At 47.5% G+C, this 18,539-nt stretch overlaps 1 protein-coding gene across 1 annotated transcript in view; it reads right to left on the bottom strand.

Moving 5' to 3' along the window:
• raraa (retinoic acid receptor, alpha a) overlaps positions 1–18,539 on the bottom strand; it is a 118,390-nt gene that overhangs the window by 48,159 nt on the left and 51,692 nt on the right. The window contains exon 4 of the mRNA XM_086138191.1: positions 16,020–16,621. Coding sequence (XP_085994317.1) covers positions 16,020–16,173 — 154 coding nt within the window. The 5' untranslated portion in view covers positions 16,174–16,621. The remainder of the gene's footprint in view (positions 1–16,019; positions 16,622–18,539) is intronic.

Below are 18,539 nucleotides of genomic sequence, written 5' to 3'. Positions count from 1 at the left end.
GCGGCGGGGGCCGCTTCTGCTGTGGTAGCACAAAACACATTTGCATGATGTAAATTGCAGTTTCTAATAACACGGCTGCAACAGGATGTCGTCTGCCCCCCCCCCCCCAAATCCCCAAAAAAGGGCATGAACAAGTAAATAGACGGAAAAAGGCCTTAAGTAACAAAGACTGATTGCCAAGGAGAGTGCGTCACAAGGTGATGAAAACTATTGGAAATTGCACTGTACAGTTTCTCGCTTCTTGTCGACAGGAATTCAATTGCTCCAGCAATGTGAAGCGTGTGACATCATCCCAGCGCGACACAGTCGAGACGTTTCAACCGAAGCTATGATTCCTCGCCCGATTTTTGTGGACGCCGGTTTTCGTTGACGTCGGCCTGCCGTGTCCCGTTAGGTCATGCTTTATGAGTCATATGAAGGGTCATTATCAAAACAAAGCCTTTGGTGACCTTTGACTTTTGCGTCGTACGTGAAATTCCCATCTTGAATTGTGACATGACGACAAACACCGTTACGTGATTGGGTTCGTAGCAGACTTTCAGGGCCGTCCTGTAACAGTTACGCGCGGTCATTTTTTGGGACGCGCGGTTGCCTCACAAATGATTGCCTCCCTCTTTTTCTATTCACTCGGCCCCAAACTTTATTGGCTCCGTGTCCTTTTCCGCCTCTGTTGTCTCTGTCACATTCTCTCCTTCTCTGCAAGCCCAGTAAAATACCTTTATCTCTCCCACCCGCTCTCACCCGCCTCGCTCTTGGGGGAAGATCAGTGCCAGCGAGGAGGTTTTATTTGTGTAATTTACATCCCCTCCGACAGCCTTCTGCGGCCCCCCTACAAACCCTTGGCTTTTACAGCAGCCAGGCCCCCCTCATAAAGCCGCGGCTCTTTGTGACAGGCGAACGGGCCGGGAAGGAGGCTCGGCCGACCGCGCTGCGATGCGGAGAAAGCTGGTTGTAAAAAAAAAAAACAACAACAAAAAAACAAAAACACAGAGACACTCGGTATTGCTTGGCTTCCTGTCTGGCTCGGTGTACGCGCGTATGTGTGTGCGGGCCGTTCGTGTGGAGCAGAATCTATACAACCGAGGCAGGTGAAGGGTGGGTTACTTGACCAAACAGGCTTTACTAGATCCAGAGATCAGGCATTAATCCTCCAGCCATCATGTGCTCGCTCTGTACTTGGCCATCTCGCCGCCCCGGTGAAAGGTCAAGCGCTAATCCCATTAACAAGTGATACGGGCTCACCTGGAGAACCGGCAAGAAGCAGCGGCAAATGAGAAACGTGTGTAAACGCGCTTTCTGTGGAATCTATCTTCAGCTATTCTGTGAAATTGTAAAACGCTGAGAATTGACTGTGTGTATTTGAAAGAAAGCGGTCTGCTAGCTTAATGCTAACACATAAAGCAAAACACCATGTACAGGTTAACAAAGAGCTAAATAGTTCCAAATTTTTTTTTTCTTTTTCAAGGGGAGGCTGAAAAACAACAAGGGAGTGTGGTCACAAAACATTAAACTTGCATCTCAAGGCACCTTGACTAGAAAATACATTTTGACTGTTCTTATGATTTTCGTATGTCAGGGAGGAACTAATTTTAGCTTGGGGTGTTCATTATAAGAGCCTTGTTTTCACACTTTTTCACTTTGTTGATTGGCCATTAAAAAGCTCACACTGATAAACAACACAGGTTAAGTTTCGTTGCTCTATTTTTATTTTATATGTATTATATTAAATTGTGGGGGATTCAATATTCAAAGCTTATCGGGTTTAAATTAAAAAAAAATCATCAAAAGGCGCTGATATCAATACGATCCCGAAAGAGATCGGCGCTAACAAGTGTGAAGATGTTGCAAGAGAAAGCGGAAGTGAACCCAATCAGAAATGAGGGCGAGAGATATTCACGAGAAGACGCATGCCAATGAGAGCCGGTGCACAGAACAAGAATCGGGGTGACCTTGTGGAGATGAGAGAGGGAGACAAAGCGGGACGCGGCCGTGAATACAAAAAGTGAAGACGCAAACCCCCAAAAATGTAAATGAGTCCAACGAGGGCCACGGATGAACACATTATCAAAAAGCAGTGACCCAATCGCCAGCATTACGCCAAATCCCTCGCTGTGATGCGTTAATGAGGCGGTCAAAATACACACAGGGACATACACGCACGCACAGACAAGCAGAGCGGTGGTATCGCAACCGAGTTGTAGTTGGACCTCGGGGAGAACAATGACCTCCAGTGGCTGTACCGATTTGCAATGTCAACGAGGACTGAGGAGGGGAGGGGGAAAAAAAACAAAACAACCCAAAACTCATTAGCGGTATTTGGACGGTCAGCTCAGAGCGCTCAAGAGCGGTAAACAAGTTGCGCGCCCGCTCGACAATGTCACGCACGCAGACGCGGCGCAACCCGCCTCCTTCTGCGAGGGCGACGACATATCAAAAGGAAGTGTGCCTAATTAAAACAGTGTGCAGACAGCGCCATATGCATCCTCGTTTCATTATCCCGCTTTCAGATCCGTCTTGGAATTGCAATGGATAGGGGGGGAAAAGCAAATGTCGCAACACCCTTGTAATTGTCGGAGAGCGGGCGACGGCAAAGACATTAGAAGTGCACACAAACAAAGTACCGGGGTAACATTAGCGTGGGCCTGCCACAATTGAGGGCTTTCGGTTCGCTCGCTTAATGCTAAGGCGAAGGTGCTTCACACAGGAAGTGACGGAATGAACATGAACACACGTTGACAGACTTTAAAAGTACTCAGAGTCATATATTCTTTATCCTCTCTGCATGCAATGGCTAGTGTGAGTGCCGTACTGAGGAGCTGAGACGAGCTGAGATGTCTCTGCTAACTGTCCGTCTTAAACTGCCGCCATATGGCCAAGACGGGCAGACCAAAAGGAGCAGCACAACGTCATCATTACTGCAAGTTTTCATAAAGTACAATAATACGGAGTCCTATTTTTATGAACAGCGAGCCCAACTTTATTCAACTGTTCCTATTCAAAGCTCTATCGGGTTTGAATAGCACACTTCATCTCTCCCCTCACCGTGGCTGTGAATCACTGCTGACTTGTTGCAAAACGTCATTGTGGCGCACATACAAACGTAATGACGGCTCATATCACAAATGAGCGTCCCCTCACACTAACATCAGAACAGAGACATGCGTCTCCTTGCTGGAATGTTATTTTATTCCAACCCGGCCTGCTGCTATTAATTATTCATCAAGCAGGTGAATTGGGACGTTGACGCCCATAGGTAGAAAAAGGCTTTTTTTTTCCTGATTAAAGGCAATGAAGAAGAGAAGAAATCTGAATTGAAGGCAATAAAGGACGTTCTTGTTCTAGTTTTATCTTTTTAATATAGTCATAAACACACGTGCAGAGATAGGCGACACAAGGCCTGTCACCGTGTGTGTGTGTGTGTGTGTGTGTGTGTGTGTGTGTGTGTCAGCAAGCGCGTGTGCCTAAGCAGCTTTCAGAGCGGAGACAGAAGGCAAAACAGAGCGCCCCCGCTGGCATTCTCAGTGGTGTGACACAGAAAGCTTGTTGGTCGGGGCATTAAATCTTAATGCACAGCAGTGCCAGTGAGGGGACGGCGCAAATGAGAAGATGAGAGGGAGAAAGTGGATGGAAAGCGCAAGAGGAGGGAACGGCGGAGGCTTGTGTGTGTGTGTGTGAGTTGGAAGAAGTCTTCCGACTCTGTTTTTAAGTATAAACGCAGATGAAAAATAAAGTAGGAGGAGCGACCCGGTTCCGATACTTGAAAGTAAAAATAAATAAATAAATACAGACTCGGAAATGTGTTTAGGTACAAAACTCAAAGTCAATTTTTAGGTGAGACATGAAGAGAGACTCGTGAGGGCAGACCAGGAGGGAGGTATGCTGCTGCGAGGGGGAGTGAAGGGGGGGGGGGGCGGGGGGATATCCCGAGAGCCGAGTAACACTAAATCAAAGCGGTTAAATCATAATGTGTTAATGAGTGTGTTAACCCCTTTGCCCCCCCCCCCCTCCCCTTCTCTTTTATCTCTGCTAAAAGCCCGCGCCCAAATGCTGTCGTCCCTAATTCATCCTTTTGATAGAAAGAGACAAGGTAGATGAACTAAGAATCGGGCAAAAGTATCGGGACGCGGCCACTCTTTCGGGAAGACCATCTGGAGCGTTGACAGCAGAAATTGTGCAGATTGAGTGTAGTTAAAGAGTAAAGGGTGAAACATCATCCGATCGTCCCGTTTGTTGACGACGCCGTGATTGAAAGATCTAGAAATGGTTGTTGCTCCATATGCAAATTAATCACTCCCCCCCACCCTTTTCCTGTCCTGCGCCTCTCTCGGCGGAGTGATAAATGCTGTCTACAGGCTATAAATCCAGAGGGAGTCCCGACAGGCGTCCCAATAAAGCGCTCTATTTTCTCCCCGTTTGTCTTGAGGCCTAGAGGAAGTGAAATAACATTAGTGGGATGAAGAGGAGAAGGAAGAGTGAAATGTCATCAGTGGGACACACAAAGGCGCATTGGCAAACAAATGGAGGGAAAACAAAACAAAGTTGAAAAGGATGCACGAGCTGGCGGCGGGTGCCCTGTTCGTAAAACAACGCCAACTGCAGCGAGCAGGCACACCAAATGCTAACTCATTGGCCAGGTTATTACGAATCGTTGTTCAGGTTGAAATGCACAGAGGGAGGCAGAATGTTACACTGGTGAGATGATAGCGGGCATGAATGGGCATGTATGGCTTTAAAAGGCGGGGTCTGGCCTGGTGAGTGACGTGGGTGTCAGTTGGAGGTGCAATGATTCATCAATTCATTGACAACAAAATTGAATTTCAAAGAAATCGATAATGACTTACTCGTACGTATCTAAAGACCTAGTTTTAATTTAATATTGTCTAAATTCCTCAGAATTTCAGCCTCTCAACAGTAAATATTGTCAGAATTTTGTCGTCCTCCGTGCAAGCATCATCTTCGTGTTGAATCAGCATAAAACATTGCCAAAGCTCTGATTCCACTTGGGGAAAATAATTACTTTTTTTTCATGTTCCAGACCAAGCCAGAAACTGAATTAGAACTCATTTAAGTTTCTGCACTTTCTACACGGTCATATTGAAATAATGTTCTGTTCTCTAATGAGGGGAAGGAAATTTCAACTTTATCCGCTTCATTTACTGCAAAGCTTTGCAACAGAGATTACTTTGACCTTTTTTTTCTTTTGCAATCAAAATATTCAAGTTATTGAATAGCCGCACTATCTACATGAGAGTTAAAAATGTGAAAATGTGACTAGCCTGTATAATATAAGCGACAGTTTGATCTATTTTCCGTTTCCTTAAAGGGGGGGACCGTATCAAATTGCGAACAAGTCCGCAAGACTTCTGTAGCATTTTTGGCGGCATCATCAGTGACAATATTAACATTCCAGCGATTCATGTCAAAGTATTTGATGTTCTGGCACCGTTTCATTAATGGCTGTAGCAAGCTTTGGCCTCCATTGAGTCGTTCAGTCGGTGCCAGGAACATCTTCAAAAGTTATTATAAAAATTAAAAAAAAGTCTGCACAAGGCTGAAAAGCGGTGTCTTTTCAACCCCGTCGAACTGAAAACGATTCGTTGGCGTGAACGTATAACCGTTGCACATCAGCGCTCGCATTGTAATCTCATGCAAGGTTGCTGTCGTATGACCTACAGCGAGGAGCAAAGCCGTCGGAATTGCTCATGTGTTTGCAGTTATGCATCTCAACGCAGGAATTCTATCTCAAGACGTTGAGATATGAGCAAGCAGGGGGGGGAAAGCTCCAAGGATTCATTCCGAATCCTCATGCTCCAAAGAGGATTCCCACCTGGTAGCAATTTAACCCAGTGGAGCAGACCCTGACGAGCGAAAAAAAATGAAATAAAATAAAATAAAATAACGTCTGTCGGGAAAGTGGTTTCATTTTTCAATCAAATAAATCACGACCTTTACAGAAAATCATTTTTGTCTTTTAATGGCCTCCCTCGCGTTTGAAGTTTGTCGAGGGGGGCAGCTCGGCTTTGAAGTCCACGAGGAGGAGGAGCAAGCGTCCCGCTGAGCGTGTGTGTGCGCATGTGCACGTCCACGTGCACGTGTTTGTGCGAGAGTAGGGAGAGAGTGAGCAATCATACCGGTGGCCTCCTCCACATCCTTAAAACACACTGGAGGTACGTCTCGTAAAAAAAAAAAAAAGAGAAATCCTGCACGCCCTGCTGCACATTATACTTACTCTGGCATATCATTTGCCTTCACGTAAAGGGAGACAAAAACACAAGGAAAATCTTTTCTTGCAAGCAATAATCAGAGTCGTCATCGCTACCGAGCAGAAAGTACAGTAAGCCGATCCCACGGCAAACTAATCTTTGACGTCTGTTGTGAAAATTTTCGTGCCGCAAACATGATTTCATTGTAGAGGAGTTTCACTGTATCAAGAATCGTATCAAATCAGCACAAACCTATCTTCCAAAAGTCAAACAAGAATCCAGAATCCACCCCCCAAAAAGTGAAATTCTTAAGAATCAAAATGAAGTTCACTGGGCTAAGTCCTGATGGTAGAATTTGATCTGGAGGAGTTACGAGTTTCGCGTATTAAACAGACAAAAACAATCCTTTGAATCCACGGCTCATTTGCGCCCGCTCCTTTTATCTGGTGCGACATGTCAGCGCCAGGCTACATTTTGGCGGCATGGCCGGAAGCACATTATGGGCCGGACAGATGTGCAAACGATGCGCTGATCCACACAAGCAACGAGACAAACTTCTGAGACGAAAGTACAAACGGTCGCCCGAGCGTGTCGACAGACAGGCGACGGACTGCCTTCCCGATAAAGTCTTAAATGTCCCTTTAAAAAAGCGTTTTCCCCTGGAGCGCTTCCACGACTTTCCGTGCGTACCTTCTGTCCAAGCGATCTGCTTTTGACATAGAGGCTACTCTTCAAAGGTCTGGAAGCACATCTGCCAGGATGGAGACGCCCTCGCTTGCCTGCCTGTGTTGTGGGAGGTGCGCGGGGGCCACATCCTTGTCTTTCCTGCGCACATCGAGCGAATTTCCTCCCCATGGCAGGCCTACACTTGCTCCCTGGGATCATATCGGAATATCGTGTCTCTGCTGCACAAAGACCGACTCCCGTAATTTATAGACGACGGTCCCAAGTCAAGTGTATAGCAGAACATTTCTGGCTGAAGGGGCTTGTTACCGTTTTGGGGGTTGTGGGTGGGGGGTGGAGAAAGGCGAGATTAAAAATATCCCATGAAAAGGAAGAAGAAGAAAGGAGACCGTGAGGAGATAAAACAAAAAAGTAAAATGAGGGCAAACAAAGTCAGGCAAGTGCTTACAGGAAATAGATGTGTTTGGTGGGTAAATATTGAATCAGCAAGACTGTTGCGCTGCCTACTGCATTTCCCTCCGAGTCGTCTGTGTCAACAGCAAACAGACGCTTTCACCTTCACTCCGAGGCATCAAAACATAACACGTCAACACACTTATTGACCCAAGCGTCTGAGTTCGGCATCAGCAACACAAAAAGAACGCCGTCGAAAGCCTCTGACTCGCGGCCTGTGCATTAGTTCGCCTCGTTTGGGCGGACCGGTAGGGCAAGAAGCCGGCGGTCATCGGTCGGAATCCAATGGCGATTCTTTGGGGTAGGTTGGGGTTCGTTTGGGCCTGCAGTGATTTAAAATGCCTGAAGTGAGCCTCCATTTCCTCCTTTCTCGTGATCTTGCACCTCTTTCTCCGCAGTCTCTTCCAAACAATGAGCCAGTAGCAGAGTTTCTGGGTCTGGAGTGATGTGTCAGTCTATCAAGGATTGATTTGAACTTTTGTCTTTTCTTTGTTTTTGAATGTCATTTACATCTGACAACATTGCCAAAAACAATCGTGTTCATACAAAACTGCAAAAACCACTTAACTCATTCAGTACCAGCCAATTCTGGACCAAGTCCAAAAAGACGTTTAAAAACGTCTTTGGGAGTGAATGAGTTAAAATGCGGTACACCGCAATCGTCAGCCACATTAGCTTGTCGGCTATCATCGCTTCTTCGTCTTTTCTCGTTCTCGCTTCTTGCCGCATGATTAGCAACTACTCGTCCTTTTTTTGGTGAGCGCAATTTTTGTAAGAAGTTTCGCCGCGCTAGCTGATGCTCGTAGCTGAGGCGAAGCAAGTTAGCGTCGCGCCTCCTATTCCCCGGTAGTTCCTGAGCCGCCGGAACAGAAGGGAGAATGGATGTCTGTTTGACGATGACTCACATACAGCTCGCAGCTCTTTTGGCTCAGACGTGGTTGAAACCCATTCGATAAAATGATACAGATCACTTAACTGGTTAGGCATGATGTTGAATGCCAAGAGTGTTTGTGTGTCTCGACTAAATAATCCAGAGGGTTCATATAAAAAGCCTATTCGGGTTTAAAAGTCAGCTCCAATGGCATTGTTTCTTTCAGTCAGCACATGCCTGGAATTTGTGTTTTTGCCCCCGCGCATGCGTGTGTGTGTGTGTGTGCGCTTATCGGTTAGATTTTATCTTGACAGCAGCTGATCAGTCAACGTCGCGGACCGTGAAATTCCTCGGTCAAAACAACACGAGGACTGCCGGACTTGTGCGCTGGAAAAGTCGTGTCACCTTTTTCCTCGGCTGTGTTACTTCAAAGTAAAACAAACAAAGCAAAACTATAATGCATGTAATAATTGTGATGACACGTTACATGATGCTGAAAAGGTTTTTGTGTTCAAAAGCAGCTTACTTATCACACGTTTTGTGTGTGTTTATTGTAGCACGCATTATACTGCAGGGGATATTCGTGTGTGTGTGTGTGTGTGTGTGCCGGTGGCAGAAGGCTGCGAGGAAGAAGGGGACAGCGCTGCTTTCATGTGCCTCAGAGCACAGATCACAGTGCTCAACAGCTTTTTGCCTCGCCTCGTAAACTGACTCGAAAAGGGGAAGGGGGACACACAGCAAAAGAAAAGACGAGCGTGAAATGAAGGGGAAGAGCCAACAAAGATCAAGTCGAAAATTAATTACAATGAGAGGAAGAAGGAAAGATATCATCATAAACGGATGCTGCCCGTCCGCAGGCATCGTGAACGTCCGTTTTCTTGAGCGCTAATATTATTGTATGCGGGGGGTTTGTGTGTGTTCCTCTTTTTTTTGGGGCGGGGAGGAGGCGGGGGGATCTGGCATACAGTAAATGAAGGACAAATCACAAAGACTTGTGCTGACTTACCAAACGACACACAATGGCCATTTTCAGGAATACAGTTTGGTCCCATTGCCAAAAGCACTAAAGTGGACGTGAATTTATTACGCCACGGCTCGGATGAGAGACCAAACTTCTCCCAAGCCAACCGAATTACCCTGAGAATCCTTAAGCTCCACCAACGCCTAACGTGAGCGCAAAGTAAAGCAAGGCCGACAAACGTAAGCGAGCCTGCGTGCCGATTGCCCTCGCCGAGCGCATCATCGCTCATTTTGAAGGGGACAAAGTGCGATGTAGCCCAAAGCTGCGAGGTTACGTATGGCAGCGGGTCCCTTAAGAAACGGTGCCAAGATAAAGCCGGTGGCCCCATAAGCTGCGGCCCGGCCGAGCTCTTTTCGCACTTTAGCGCAACACAGCCTGCCATTGTGCCGCGGCTGAAAAAAGCGCATTAGCTGCTGAGAAAAGGGCTTTCCCCCTGAAACCCCCCTCGGACAACAAGCTTGATAATTCAATCACTCTCCGAGGCAGAGAATACAATGAAACCGCTCGGAATCTTTTTTTTTTTTTCGTTCCTCAATCGTCTCCTCCATTAGGTAACCGCCCTATATTTTGATATATGCCATCATTCCTGGCGCTTATCAAAGGACAATAGAGGAACCGCGCCTAAGAGAGAGTCATTGACATTTGAATGCACGCGGCGCGGGTGAATTATGACACGGCGCGATGGGTGTCGCATAAAGGGCATTAGGAGATAGCGATATATATTTGTGCGCGGAAGGGGGGGGGGGATAAAAGGAAGGAGAAGGAGGTCAACGCGAGAGCGGGTTGAAGGAAAGGATACGCGCTGAAGGAGCGAGAGACGAGGGGGGGAGAAAAAAAAAGATGAGTTCTTATCACGTTACCCTTGTCTCGACTTCTTCACAGGGCCTTTGAAGAGAAGAGCGAGAGAGGGAGAAAAAAAAAAAGACACTCTCGCTGGCACCTCAGTATGAGATTTCGATGATGCCAGTGTTTACCCGACGGAGCGCCGCGCGGCTGCTGGCGACAGCCTGCTGCTTTTCAACGCCGTTTGCGCGTCACAATGCGCACGTATGGATTTTCCCCCGTCCGTGCGAATGTTCGCCATAGATAGCATGCGTCCTTGTATTCCTAATAGAGCGCGCCACGCGGCTCGGCACGCGGGATGAAGCCGTCCGCCGGATTACGGGGGGACAGCTCTCGCAAAAGTGGGGGCCTGGGATTTGTGACCAAAAAAAAAAATGTCAAAAGAAAGACACAGCAAGAGATAGAGAGAGGAAAGGAAACACAGAGAAGGGGGCTTAGCGAGTGCGACCACGCTCGCCAAGCCACTCGGGGATAAATCCTGCGGTTAGGATCAAGTATTCCGGGCAGGGCTTTGGCCCCAGGTTCCCTTCAAGCAAATGGAAAATAACAGGCTGAGAGTAAATAGGTGGTCGGGTAATGATAGCTCTGTCAAGTTCTAAAGTGGAGAAAGGCAAGAGTGTGGAGAGAGGAGGATAATAGGGAATGAAAAGAGCAAAGTGTGGGCCAACGCAACGCGGTCGGGGGATGGCGAGGAGGACAAATAAAACAAAAAGCGCTACGGGGAAGGTTTGAGATGCTATTAGGGGAGAGGGATGCGTCGCACAACAAGAGGCCAAAATGGAGAGCGGGAGGACACAGTGACACCGTTTCTCGTGGAAGCCTTGTTGGAAGAAGCTCACCGGCGTTTTTTTGGCAGGAGCCACATGTGCGTATGCACGTGTGAGCCTCGGGCTGCAATTCCTGTCGGCGCTTTGAGAGATCGACATCTGGATCTCGGTCACCGCTCTCATCTCACTCTGAAACCCTGAGCTCCTTTTTTTTTTTTTTTTTTTTTAAACGATTAAATGGACATTTTGTGGAGAAATCATGAGAGGTGGGCATTTTCTTTTTTTCCAGATGTGGGCAGTCTATTCAGCCATAGTTTCACCGAAGCTCCTGAAACCCAAGGTGAGCGCGACAAGTGTTCCGGCGAGTGCACGGCAAATGATTGAAACCTCTTCTGTCAGGCCGTCTGTCTGTGATTGGTTCATTTTCTCGGGCAGGGTGGTTTCTTAAAAATCTTTTCATTCACGTTCAAATTGTCAGGGTTATAACATATCAAAAATATTATCATTATTATTATTTTTTTTAAATTGCAAACTCCCTCTTATATAAACTCCACCTCTGTGTTAGGCTTCATTGCAACACAAAACCTGAGCAGTTGGTGATTTCTTTTCTTTTTTTTTTTCATGCTTATCTCTCTATTCAAATCACTTGTAACCGTACCTAGCCATCCATGGGCACAAGCGCACGTGTGCAAGATCATCATCGGCAGCTCCCGACAGCGTGTTTAATCCATTCTCACCACTTAGCCGATAAAGCGAATGAGTTGAATTTAGGAGCTGGATAAGCTTCCCCCCCGCCGCTTGCATTGTGCCCTCACAATAGAACACAAGATTTATACAATTATATATATATATATATATATATATATATATATATATGTATATCCATCCATCCATCCATTTTCCGAACCGCTTGATCCTCACTAGGGTCACGGGGGGTGCTGGAGCCTATCCCAGCCGTCTTCGGGCAGTAGGCGGGGGACACCCTGAATCAGTTGCCAGCCAATCGCAGGGCACACAGAGACGAACAACCATCCACGCCCACACTCACACCTAGGGACAATTTAGAGCGTCCAATCAGCCTGCCATGCATGTTTTTGGAATGTGGGAGGAAACCGGAGCACCCGGAGAAAACCCACGCAGGGGACGGGGAGAACATGCAAACTCCACACAGGGAGGCCGGAGCTGGAATCGAACCCGGTACCTCTGCACTGTGAAGCCGACGTGCTAACCACTGGACTACCGGGCCGCCCTATATATATATATATATATATATATATATATATATATATATATATATATATATACATATATATATAAATGCATTTATTTGTTTATGTATTTATTTATTTAGTATATATATCTAAAATATTATTAATCATTTGTATTTATTTTAATAATTTTATTTGTATCGAGTCGGTCAACATATTGCTTTACAAGGAACCAGTTAGTGGCGCGAAAAAAAAAAAAAAAGCTGGGGACGGCAGAATCAAGAGTGTCACTTCATTTTTCAAGGTTCCAATAATGCTCCAGTTAATTAACGTGGTCAAAACGCGAGATAGGTTGGATGCGACGCAGCCGTTGTTGAATGCGCTTGGCGCGGCCATCTTTAATAAGCTTCCGTTCTTGCTATCGGACGTATCGGCAGCCTTGGAATGGCTTTCCAATAATGACGAGCGCCTCCTCCGTCGGGGTTAGTCTCAATGAATCGTGTCGCCCGTTTACAAAGTGCTTAGGTCAATGACATAAGACGGCGTTTGTGTACACGTGCACGTTGGACTGCTGCCAACGGGGAGCACCTCGCAGTTTTTCTCAGTCATCATATCCCAATCAGAGGGGCATTGTGAGCTCAAGTGTTTGTATATTTTCGCCACCCATGGAGCGCGCTCGCACGTCCCCCTTGATTCGGGCGGACCACCGAGGCAGAGAGGAACCACCTGTCCATCCAGGAAGCAGCGCGCACACGCTCCGGCCAAGATTAGCATATCCATATTTACTCACGGCTGGTGCGTTTCTCTGCGGGTTTCCTAATGGCTTCACTTCCTTAAGGTCTGAAAATACCCTTTCATAGTCCTCCACCTGGCCAAAAAGCACATTTATAAATGTGATTTGGCCCTCTAATAGTTTTGGGAAAGAAAAAAAAAATCAAAAAAGGGCTTTAGCGGTTCTGAGAAACGCTGGAGTGGCAAGCAATTACAGAGGCCGCCGAAACAAGCGCAGCCTGTCGAGGGGGAAGCCAATTAGTCCGGCGTGGCAGCAGGTAGCGAGCCGGCTGCACTCTTTATGATCCCTCAAAACACCATGCTAATCTAATAGCACGGTGACAGACAACGGAAGACATTAACGATAAGAACGGGATCAATAGCCGAGTTGGGTTATCGCCTGCTTGGCTCCGTTTTCATCAGGGCGAGCGTCTCCAAAGGGTTTTTAATTGAAAACGCCCGTGAACGTTGCGCCGATTGTGTGTAATGAGACATTTGATTGGCTGCGTAATAATATTTGTTGAAGTTCGATCCGAGCGCGAGTGCTCCCCGTTGATGATCCACCCCTTAAGCAATAAAGCTCCAGGCAATAAATGCCATATCAATACCCGCTCTCGAGTGTAAGCCAAGCTGATGATGACGATCGGATAATGCAAAGGCGCCCGAGGTGGTAAAAATGCTGAGAAATAGCAACCGGGGCTCTGCTTGTTCCAAATAATGCTTCAATACTGTATGGCCAAGGATGGAGTCCGCAGAAGAGAGAGTGAAGGTTTGAGAAGATCTCTGCTAAGGCGAATGCTTTTTTTTTTTCTGCATCAAATTGTCCACTTTTACAGTGTAGACCACTGCATCAAGCGTCCTTTTTAGCAATAAATGATCACATGACCATCATGCGTCCCACTAGGCGTCCTTCAACTGTTTGTTATGATGCTTTCTATATGGCGTTGTCACGTTGCGAGGTGGACCCCAAAAAGCAGGCAGGAGGGAGGAGCAGGGTGTATTTGAAGAATTGTATTTAAAACAAAGAAAACTAAATCCAAAACAAACAAAGTCCAAAGTATCAAACAAACCCATGACGAAAGCTAAAACATAACAATGAACTAAACATGACAGAAACTAAGATCAAACAGCAACACACGTGACAGTAGCAAGAAGCAACAATGACCCGACACCGAGTGTTCGGGCTGGGAGTCCTTTTAAAGCCTTAATTAGTTATGACCAACAGGTGTGCAGCTGCCGGGGGAGCCCTACAGTGCCACCTGTTGGTCCCTAAACCGAATCATGACAGGCGTAAAAGGCATTTAGGGATCAGTTAAGATGAAATAGAAACAAGGACTGGCGGTCGGACCAAGCAATGGATCGACGGACCCTTAAAAATCTGCAATAGAGATCCAATACAATATTCACATTTTTATGTAGATTGGTAGCCCCGTGCTGCACCGTCTCTACCAAAGTTTTCCGATTAATCGTTTAAGTAGATTTACGTAAGCGTGCGAACCAAGAGACCAAAATAACCTTCTTGGCAAGAGGTACCAAGCCGATTGCAAAGTTGAAACAAAACAAAAGCAAACGTCTCGGGGAGATGATGATGCGGCGCAATCTGACGGCGCGCAAACACGCGGCGAGGCGGGAAACAAGGGCGCGCGTCAACGTTCCATCCATTCGCCGCCTCCAATCCCACGGACTGCAAATCCCTCTCTATGCAACTTCAAGCAACGACAGGCTTGGCACCCTTGTCTCTCTTTTGTCACTTTTCAGCAGCGGATTGGCTCGGAGAGGGCTTCGCCGTGCCGTTTCAAATGGGAAGGTGAGCAGATAGGTGGGCATGTGGGGGACTCCACATGCCAGTGTGAGGGGCCATCGTGATGTTTTAAGCTTAATAGTGTGTTTGCGCGTGTGTGCGTATGCGTGAGGCAGCTGTGGTGTCCCAAGCTCACTGGTGTTTACTGACAGGAAATGTTTGTCCAGGCTTAAGGGAGGGGAAGCTTGCCGCCCCGTATCGCAAACACTGGGAAAGTGGCCCAGCATGCACGCACGCACGCACACACACACACACACACACACACACACACACACACACACACACACACACACACACACACACACACACACACACACACACACACACACACACACACACACACACGCGCGCGCGCGCGCGCGCGCACACACTTACAAGCGTGTAAAAAGGGGAATCTGACGGAAGCGCCAGTCTTTGTGAGAGAGGCGCCACATTTGGTAGCGGGGAAGTGGGAGCCGGAGGGGTCGGCCACTATTGCTTGCATTCCAGCAAACCGGGACGTCGGAAATTTTCGACCTCTGAGGAGGGAAAAAGTGTATTGGGATGCCACTCAAAGTTCAAAGAGTTCAAACAAAGAGTTGCTCTTTTTTTTTGGTCACGAGTGGTGAAGGATACCAAAAATAACAGACAATCACAGGCCACATATGGTCGCTGTTGCGCGTCGGCCGCGCCGCTAGCATGTAGCCTGCGCTGTCCCCACGCCAGCGAAAAAAGCCTTCGAACTTCGCAAAAGCAGGCACCTGTGTTCTACAAAAGATCTTTGATTCACGAGTGATGCAACAAATACAAAGCGTGATCGGACTGAGCAGTTCAACAGGCGGAAATGAATCTGGATGCGCAAAAAAAATAATAAAAATCTTCCCTTATTGGCTTTGTTTTGTCTTTGCAGCATCACGCGGAAAAACAAAACAAAACAAAACATGGTTGAGCAGCCCGAACTTTGTCTGAGTTAGCACATGGCTGCAACATTTCCTTTTGGAAAGACAGAAAAAAAACTTTTTCACCTACTTAGACGAGAAACTTTGCGCGACAGGCTTATGATTGACTGCAAAAAAAGGAGTTGGCAGCAATGATCATATGTGAGAAGTTTATTCCGGGAGCGCTTGCCAGTTTTTGTCTTTTCGCAATGAGCCGCGCTCCTCTCTGCCTGTCCTGCCTGATGTTGTTATTTACGTGTGTGTGTGTGGGCTCATAAATTAAGGACAGCGCTGGAGGCCCCGTGAGCGCGTGGGGGCGTATATTTGTGGCTGTTTACCAACACACGTCTGTCAGGCGGGACCGATCCGCACGGAGAGGAAAGCGTCTTTTCTCCGAGAAGCTCACGTGTATGACACGCGCGTCACACGCGCGTCACAGAGGTCAAGCGAGGACAAAAGGGAACTGAAAATTGGACTTACTGGCTGGCGAGGGGGTACTGTAGCCGCTGAGAGGAAGTCCTGGCAAGGCCGGAGGCGAGAGACTCCCCAACATGTGCGGGAAGAAGTAGGAGTAGGTGGGCATTGGGAAGCCGTTTAGGTGCGGGCCCGGCATCGGGTTGCCCTTCCCGGCCATGACGCGTGCCGCTCGCTGAAGAAAAGCCCTGCGCAGTTTGTATCCGAGCCAAAAGTGAGTCAGTGTCGTTCACCGGTCTGCTTTAATCCCCCATGGGAATGCTGGATTAGCGCATAATCCAACAGAGTGTCCGGCGAAGGTCGCGAACTAGTCGCTTGGATGTCAGCGAGGTTAAAATCCAGTTGAGGGCTCAGTTACTGAGAAAACAATGGTTGAAATATATATTAAAAAAAAAAGGAGCTCCAGGGTGCCGCGCGGGCTTATAAGGAGGTCATGGTTCTTCCAGTCCCGACGGGGGGTGGGAGAAGAAAAGGTTGTTAACTGCAATCCGAGGTGCCGATAGTGGTGATGCCGACGCGAGTGGTTGCGCGCTTCCTCGATGGGGTTCCTTTCGGGCTCAGATCACATGATGCTCTCTCGGGACGGGCGGGCCTCCTCCTCGCAGCCTCTGTCGAGAAAAACGAAACAAACGGGGGATGATTCGGTGCTGCGGCGACGAGGTAAAGAGATTGTTTCCCTTTCCGCCGGAGAGCTTGAGCTAAAGAGCGCTTTTGTTTTGACGCTAATTAATGGTAATGTCTCATCTGAAACCTTACGAAAACAACCCATCTGCCTTAATTACCTAATGGGGTGTTAAAACCGCGAGGAGAGCAGTGGGCGCGCGATGTTTCCTCGCAGCTTTTGCGCGCCGCTCATTAACGGTGACAGGCTGCAAAAATAGTGTGTGAGACGAGCGAAAGGCGCGCAAACGCAAACACAAAAGAAAAACTTGGCTAATTACGCCGGTTGCCGAAGCCAGAGGTGAGACCCAAGGTGCCACTCTGGGACCACTGGAGATTTGTTGCTGCGGAGTTTTTTAACTTCCATAACAAAGACAGAGTTGTTATCGGCGCAGAGAGCGGCAGAGAACGTAATTGCCATCAAGAGGTACACTGACACCCCGGCATAAACAAGATGAAGAGAGTAGCAGGGATTCAAAACAGCTTGTCACAACACAAGCGCCGTTTATTCCCTCCCGTAATGAGCCATTTACGAGCCGCTGAGAGGTAAACTGGAATTATCGGTTGGAAACAAAGCAAGGAGGGGGGGAAATGTGTCTTTGCATGAAAGCTGTTGCGCAAGAATGCGGCGCCGGGGCATGAATCACACCAGGACATCACGGATGAACTCTCGGGAAAGGGAGAGGGGTCAAGGCGGACGTGTCGCCACCTGTTTAGCGCGCATAAAGGGCCGCGATGCGGCAGGCGAGAGGCGTGTACGGCAACATGGATGGGAGAGGAACCCGTCGGAAGCGTCAGTCACTTGGAGACAAAAGCTGGAAAATTCATCCAATTCAAATCGGCACGTGTCGGACTGTAGAAAACTGAAGGATGGATGAACGGGTTATGCAATCCACCATGTTTTTGACACCACATTGACCATATTTCCAGCGGCGACATACATTGCGATAGTTACAACAAGACTGATGGGTCTGTTTTCAGTGCATGTCCCGGCCTCTAATAAGTCGCTAAATCAAACCGAGAGCTGACTTGATGGGATTCCACTCACAGACTTATTCTCATTGATTGTTGTGCGAGAGTACTCTTGTCACTTTGTCATTGTGAGCTGGCGCTGGTGCTTCTCCGGACAAGCCAAAGACTGATTTTATATTAGGCTGAAATCTTAAACAGCATTTATTTTATTTTTTTTAATGATAACCCATGGGAGGTGGTTATCGTGGTATTTGCTTTTAAAGGCCACACTGTTCACTGAATAACCCCTGCCATTAAATCATAAGTGAGCCGGGTTAAGAAACACACACAAAAAAAGCCTGCAAGGTATTTGCTTTCCAAGCATCCATTTTTGGAAATACCGCCCCCAACATTGCACGTCGGAGGTATCATAAAAAATTCATTAGAATTGTCAACACCCGGCGAGTGATGTAACGCCATCTATATTTTCATGTAACGACCGGGGGCTATATAGACGCTCGAGTCTTTCAACAAGGAGCGAGTTCTCACTGGGTCAATGGGAGAACTCCCGAGCGGCGAAACTACTACTACTTTCTTCCCCATTCTCATGGCAGCGATTTGTGTGGCCGCCATTAGAAGCCGCTGTGAGTGACACGGCGCATTGCACGTCGCTACGCCTTTGTTGTGGCGGAGCGACAACTCTTCCTGAGTGACGCCGCAGTAAATAGAAAGGGGCTTAACGACGCGCCCTGACGACTCAGAGTGGGAGGCAACCCGAAATTTTTATTCATGACACTTTTGATTTTAACACACTCACACATGCAGAAGTTAAGAATTTTTTTTTTAATTTGTAAATTAACATGGCAATTAAGAAGATGAAATATTTCTATTTCCTCTGGGATTATTTTTTTTCTC

This window comes from Hippocampus guttulatus, chromosome 19 (assembly GCF_054856545.1).
Source record: "Hippocampus guttulatus isolate MCC_2025c chromosome 19, RoL_Hgut_1.0, whole genome shotgun sequence".
NCBI lineage: Eukaryota > Metazoa > Chordata > Actinopteri > Syngnathiformes > Syngnathidae > Hippocampus > Hippocampus guttulatus.
This window is presented reverse-complemented; position numbering and strand designations above follow the sequence as displayed.